The 7,221-nt window shown below is 39.8% G+C and overlaps 1 protein-coding gene across 1 annotated transcript in view; it reads right to left on the minus strand.

The window, feature by feature from the left end:
- Positions 1-7,193, minus strand: part of LOC138108256 (coiled-coil domain-containing protein 170-like) — a 50,062-nt gene extending 42,869 nt beyond the window's left edge. The window contains exons 1-5 of the mRNA XM_069010661.1: positions 7,075-7,193; positions 5,605-5,710; positions 4,864-5,105; positions 3,238-3,403; positions 1,524-2,246 (exon numbers count right to left, since the gene is read on the minus strand). Coding sequence (XP_068866762.1) covers positions 1,524-2,246; positions 3,238-3,403; positions 4,864-5,105; positions 5,605-5,710; positions 7,075-7,124 — 1,287 coding nt within the window. The 5' untranslated portion in view covers positions 7,125-7,193. The remainder of the gene's footprint in view (positions 1-1,523; positions 2,247-3,237; positions 3,404-4,863; positions 5,106-5,604; positions 5,711-7,074) is intronic.
- Between the last annotated feature and the right edge of the window lie 28 nt (positions 7,194-7,221).

Here is a 7,221-nt window from a genome sequence, read left to right on the forward strand (position 1 = left end):
GAGTCATCGTGTCATTTACATATTTGATCAAAGCACTAAAGCCAGAGTGCTGCTGAGTGCTCTCCAGTCAGAGAAACCTTCAGCAGTCTGCCTTCAGCTTTCTTGACTGGATTTCTAATTTCTGCAGTTCAATCAGGTGCCTAAGGATGAGGATGAATTCACTCTGTAGGAGTACTAAGCCAAAGATACACAGGAGATGAGTAAATAGAGTAAACCCAGGTCTCAAAATTAGAACTCTACCTACAATTGCCTCATGAAATTCCTAGCATCTTTGTTTTTGAATACTTGACCTTGAAACCTTAAAACACTCAGATTTGAGAAGAAAATAAACACAAATAATCAAAGTCATCAGCATTTGGAACATATTTATCCACTGTATAAATCTTTATCGTATGAACATAGCGAGCAGCAGCTTGGGAGACCAGGGAAGAAGAGTAGAAATAGGCACCTAATTCCAGTTAACAGGAATCTGTATGGTATACACTTCTCTAGCCTGTACTTCTCAGTGCAACTGGGGATTCTATTCCCTCCCTGAAAATTAAGGCATCCCTCTTAAAAACAACCAACCAGCCAAAAACCCACAAACAAATACATTTGACAAATAAAGAGAATCATCACAACAGAAGGAAGTAGCAATGCTTGAACCTCATACATACACTGCTGACAGGCCACCTGCAAATCAAGTCTGCATTAAATCTAAAATCCAGTTAATGTAACTGCTTGGTTTCATTAATTTGTTTGTTTGGGGAGGTTTCTCTGTGTGCTTCTTCTTGGTAGAGCTTCGTAAATAAACAGTATCTTCAATACTCTTAAAATGAGATTGTCCTTTCTCCCATTGATCTCCCTACCAGGTGGGACAACTTCTCTCCCACAGGCAAACTGGCTAGCAACATTCACTTGTGCTTTAAAATTGAAATTCAATTTTCAATTCTACATGAATATTTACAAGCTGTCACCCAATAACTTATCACTTAATATAAAGCAAACTATACTCAAAACATCAAAAGAATCTGTCTGGAATTAATTTCTGAATTGTCTAGAGTACTAACTTTCATGCAATGCATGAAATGACGTGGAGTATAAATTATTCTGAAATAAGTAAATTCATGCTAATGTGGCATTAGGGAAATTGTTTCTGAAGCAAATTTTTCACCTGTTAAACTTTCACTCATTAAACTCATACCCACTGATGAGGAAAAAATATTATGGAAAACTAAATAATCATCCTAAAGGTCTTCTGAACTTGGACATTAGGAAAAAAAAATGGTATTGAAATGCAGATTGATTTACATGTACAAAGACAGTTTATAAATTTTTGCACAACATTAAAGTCTTTTGTGGGACAAAAATAACAAATCACTTTGGAGGAAAAAGTGCAAACAGAAAAGCATCTTTACTGAAGCCAAGCATGGAACTCAGAAAGTTCCAAAATTAAACTCAGACTAAATCTCTCTTTCAGAATATTAGGAATCATTTAACTAGAGACCAGCATCAAACTGAACAACCCCGTATTTTCCACTTACCATCCACTCAGGTTCAGAAGCCTGAACTTGCTCACCTTGTCCAGGTTTTAGGCCAACCTGAGTGTCAGATTTCAGTGTTCTCAAACTACAGAGAGGTGCAGGATGAAACTTATTCAAGGCTTGATGAAACGGGACACTGTATTCCCATTTTCTATCTCCTGTCAATTTTCTATAGTTTAGATCACCTTTGAAAAGAAGCAAGTTTGACTTCTGTAGCTCAGCATACAAGTCAGGAGCAACTTCACTCATACTGGAAAAGTCATGTGGTAAAGTCCAAAACATGTGGTCACAGAAAACCCAAACTCCCTTTTTCAAATTGCCCTCCCAGTTTATCCCACATCTAGACATCCACATATGATTAGCTGACCCCAGTTGTTTAATAGTCCAGTTAAAATCATGCTTTGTGGTATCTGATACATACCATGGAATACTTTTTCCATGAAAATAGACTTCATCAGCTAGCTTTGATGATAGCAAGAAATCAGCCAACACAAGATCACTTACAAGTTCAAATCCAGCATTATCCAGGATTATGTCAACTCTAACATTACTTCTTTCTGTTCTATTTTTTTTGGCATTTACAAGTAGTGACCAAACTTTTTCCATATCATTCACTAAGATGTAAGGTACCATGTTTTCCAGGGATTGCAAGGGACTAGATTTCTGAGAGCTGTCTTGACCAGCTGAAAAAGAAAGGTCACACTTATTGCCCCACAATGACACCTAGAAGGAAGAAAAAAAACAAAACAACATTTGCTAAGTCTCACTGTAGTTAGATTCTAAACTTTACATACACTATGAAGATTTTGTTTCCTTGTTTTTGGTTTAGGTAATAAAGGTTCTAACTCCATATATTCTTCCCAGCTTTAATAAAACGCAACTTCTTGCACAGATATCTGAACATAGACAAGATTTTGTGGAAGACACCAAAGCAAGCTCTGGATTTACACAGGCATCAGAAGTGACAAAGATGGAAGATTTAGATCATCATAAACACACTGATCACAAAGCTCAAAGGAGAAATATTCTCCATACTGCAATTCCAAAAAATATCAGTGGTAACACAGAAAAAGGAATAATAAAAGCAGCTTTGTTTTTTTATTACATGCAGCCAAATAAGTATTTTAAGTATATATATTTTAAGTACTCACAAATGAGCCCTTTTTAAAGATTAATCAATACTTGGTGTGCACTGTTGCCAACTAACGGACTTATTTGTAATCCTATGATACTTTGGTGTTTCTACCCAAAGGCACTATATTCCAAGAATAATGCTGTTATAAAGCTTATAAACCACTTCTGACCCAGACTGACTTCTAATTTTTTTCTCCAAAGAAGTCCCAAAAACATTTAAAGTGCCAACTAAAATTAACTGTTTTAAGAAATTATAGGTAAATATCAAAAACGTAATCTGGAACTTGACTTAAAGTGTTTGAGAGATACTGGTTTTGAAGGAAGAATTGATGGGTTTTCATACACATAATGAAGACCAGCGGTTAATAAAAAAGTGTCACATTTATACAAGTACACAAAATATAAATATTTCCAGAATAGCAGCAATACAGTATGGCTATCAGGACTTCATCACACTTCTACAAACAAAAGATCCGTATTTTAATTTCCATATGAAGTTCAGATTCTTTATAACTTCAAATTCTTGTTTGTTTCATAGGAGAAATATTTTAAATTCTTGTGTTAAGCACTACCAGTTTACCTGCAATAGCTTAAGAAGTTCCTCCTTAAGTTGCTTTTCATCTAGATCCTTGATGTTCTTAAGAAGTTCCTGAAAGTAAGTGCATAAGGCAATCACAGCTTCTTGGGATTCAAAGAAATTTTGAGCCTTTCCTTCCTTAAATACGTCAAAGTTGTCAATAGGTGGGCTAAAAAGAGAAGAACAAATATGTTGACACACCTTCCACATTTTTCATGACAGCACATGCAAATAAAGCTCAAAGGTGAGCTTTTTTAGACTGTATTATAGGCCCTAGTTAGCTTTTCCACTTCTCATTCATCATACTATATTTTCACACATCTCCTAGCCCGATGTTGTATCTTGCTAAAACAGACACTATGCAAGGCACGTTTACATAACAATTTATTCTGAACGTGAACAAGTATTCAATCACAGCAATTCTGGGAACTGTCCATACAGTGAGCATTTTGAACTCCAGTCTTCAGACAAGAGAATTAAAACTGTAACATACAAGTGAACTCAAGTCAAGAAACGCTGGCCTGATTTTAAATGTGCTTGTGTGTACTGGAGTGTACTTCCCATACCAAATTCTCTTAAAGCGACAGGAAGTTATTCCTATGGAAGTTTTTACTAGGATTTTGGAAAATTACCATGACAAATGAGAATGTTGTAATACATAAAAATTATAGACCAATCTATTATGAGACATATTTGCACGAAGACCTTTCAACAAACAATTGAACTTCCATCCAAGTATATCCTTAAGAGCAACTAAATAATGGAGATCAAGAAACTTAAAGCGTACTACTGAAAAGTATCTGCTCAGCTTTTAAAGTGCAATCCAGTGGAGCAACTTCATATTTGAAGCTTTTGGTACAAGAGTTCAAATTACACAACATACCAGTAGAAACTGAGTCCCATTACTGTATTTGCATCTCCACAACACTAAGGGTAAATCCAGCACTCATGGAGCTTTCAAATTTTTTTGGCAGCATTGGGATCTTAAATTGTTCATTCCTACCCCATGATGTTGTACTGGCACATCTCCATGGTACCAGCACAACAAGCTTTTCCTGGCCAGTTATTTTTAACCAGTGTCAGCTCCCAAAGTTCAGTGCAACACATGGTCTGCAAGCACTGCTGTAACTAAGAAGCTGGTGTAGAATGAACAACAGTGGCTGCTTAAGATGGGTCTGCTGCTCTAAGAAACAGTTCTCAAATGGTAACTTCAGATTTCAAGCCGCAAAACACGTTAGAATTACCAACAGATTTGTGGCTCTCATATACTGTGTTTAAGGCTTAAGAGAAAATTCTACACCAACAAACCTTTTAGAAATGCTACACGATTTTCATGTATCAATTCACATTAGTCTGCAAGTCAAGCTATACAGTCAAGCTTAAAAGTTTCCATGCAGACCAATTCACCAAAACTGAAGCATAAAAAAATGAGTAAGTTTCAAATTCTGCTGAATTGAAGAAGTAAAGGTATTAATTTTAAATCTGAGGTGCAAGATGAGGAAAAAGGAATATGGTAAAAGCTTAAAATTTTCCTTTATCTTACTCCTCAGCTGTCTTTCTTTTTCCCAAAACAAGAATAGGTAAGAGCAATGTTTTGCAAATTAATACACCAATCCGGTAAATACGTACTTCTGTGCTAACGCTGCATGGATTCTTCGATACATGTAACACTCTACATACAGCCAAGGGGACTGAAACCAACTTGGTTCTCCACTTCCATTTGGTAAATTTCGTTGGTAGTCCAGGTATTGGTTCCACAGCGCAGCATCAGGCAGCTCATCTTCCAAAGGGGTCACTGGCTTGTCTGTTTGCAGCTCATTCCGCAGTTTGGAGAGGAAAGATATAGCTCTCTTCTCTGCTTCAACACCCTTCTGAAAAAAGTGGAGAACAAAAGTTCCTATTCTGTACATTTATTCCTGTAGACACAGATCAGAGCTCGATTCAACAAAATATATTTTGGTGAATAAAGCTCATTTCAGATCCAACATCCTAAAATGAATTTCATATGGAATTTCTTTTTAGATTGGACTTTTTGCTTATTAGAGGTGATGAGAGTGTTGAAACACAGTCATGTTAAGAATGTGTTACTGTCTATCAAACACTGCATCAACACAAAAACCCAAGTAAGTGATGCAATTGCAGAAGTGACAGATCAGAAAAAGCTTAGACAGAAAGGTGTGTTATAGAACTAATCAAAAATAGCTACTAGGAAAAAATAATTTAAAAAAAAATCAGACAAAAGGATTGAGACAAACAAATAATGACTGTATAAGACACCAGTAAAAACAAGGCAGAGAAGGGGTCTCAAGGACTAGATGTGGGGGGGGGGGGGGAGATAAACATCAGGGAGAATAGGGACCTTACACTTACCTCACCATGTTCTTCAAAAAATTCATTTTTATGTCGATGCAGAGTATCAATAACTCTTGTGAGGATCTGGGGCAGTCTGTCTTTAATTGTAAAATACGCAAAGGATCTAAAAAAGAAAGGATCAGTATTTTATTATTGTCAGCAAATGATGAAATTGCTTCAATTTCTAAAAACAAATGCATGATCTTTGTGCTAGTTTGGGCTGGGGTAGATTTAATTTTCTTCACAGTAGCTGGTATGGGGCTGTGTTCTAGATTTGTGCTGGAGACAGTGTTGATAACACAGGGATGTTTTCCTTACTGCTGAGCAGGGCCTGCACAGAGTCAAGGCCTTTCCTGCCTCAGCCCACCCCACCCCACCAGCGAAGAGGCCCTTGCACGGGACACTAGAAGGGGACACAGCCAGGACAGCTGACCCTAACTAACCCAAAGGCTATTCCAGACCATATAGTGTCATGCTCAGCAGTGGAAACCAGGAGGAAAAGCTGGCCAGGGCATCAGTCAGCTCGTGGTGAGCAATTGTTTTCATTTCCCTTACTTGTTCTTTTTGGGTTCTATTTCACTTTGCTCTTTTCATCACAATTTATTCTCATTCCAGTTATTAAACTGCTCTTATCTCAGCCCATCTCATTTTTACACTTCCCATTCACTTCTCCCCACCCCGCTGAGTTGTGTGGTGCTTTGCAGCCAGCCAGCCTTATAACACAACAGTATTAAAAGTAGCTTTACGTGCCTTTAAAGCAGTGGACAGCAATTTAAAAAAAAAAAAAAACCTAAAACAAAAAAACCTTCAAACTGGTCAGGTTTTTGTGCCTACTTTTGCAAAAAATGATAAACAGCAGTCTTTTCAAGAAAGAAAAAGGTAAATGACTGGCCCTACCAACACAGCGAGAAATTGCAGTTAATTCTAGGCTAAAACGCGACCTCTATTGCTCAGATACCCAGATACAAAATCAGGGAAACGTAAAATTAAAAACGCAGATATCTGCTCAAAGTTTATCACGTATCTCATATCAACAAGAAACGTGCTCTGCATTATACACTTGATTTACGTTTTCTCTGAAGGCTGTTTATGTACGATGACAACAACTAGAACGCGGCAAGGCCCGCAAAGAGCGCCAAGCGGGCCTGCAGGATGATTTTTATTGTGACATTTCTACCCGGTGCGTCGGAACCCCGTAGCCGAGCAGCTGCACAGGGGGCACCGGACGGGCGCCGATACCGCTCCACCACCCGCTCCGACCGGGGATTGCGGCGGCGCCGGCACCGCCGCGCCCGCAGCGCCGCCTACGGGCCCCGGGTGCCGCCGACGCGGCTGTCCCCGCCCGCCCCCCCGGGCCAAGAGCCGCCCCACGGCCCCGCCCATGCCCGAAAACCTTCGCTCCCCGGCGGCGGGGCGCCGGACGGCCCCTCAGCTCACTCCCGCCCCCCGCCTCGCTGCCGGTGACAAGCGCGCCCGGCCGTGACGGACCCCTTAAACCTGCCCGACAGGGACACCGGGAGCGCCGGTACCGCCGCCATCTTGCTCCGCCCCCCCGCGAGCCGGCGCACCGCCCTCCGCCTGCCCTCTCCCGGAAGCGGGCCCAAGCGCCAGCCGGACGTTATTGGCGCGCGGGCC

The sequence above is a fragment of the Aphelocoma coerulescens genome, chromosome 3, assembly GCF_041296385.1.
Source record: "Aphelocoma coerulescens isolate FSJ_1873_10779 chromosome 3, UR_Acoe_1.0, whole genome shotgun sequence".
NCBI classification, from domain to species: Eukaryota; Metazoa; Chordata; class Aves; order Passeriformes; family Corvidae; genus Aphelocoma; species Aphelocoma coerulescens.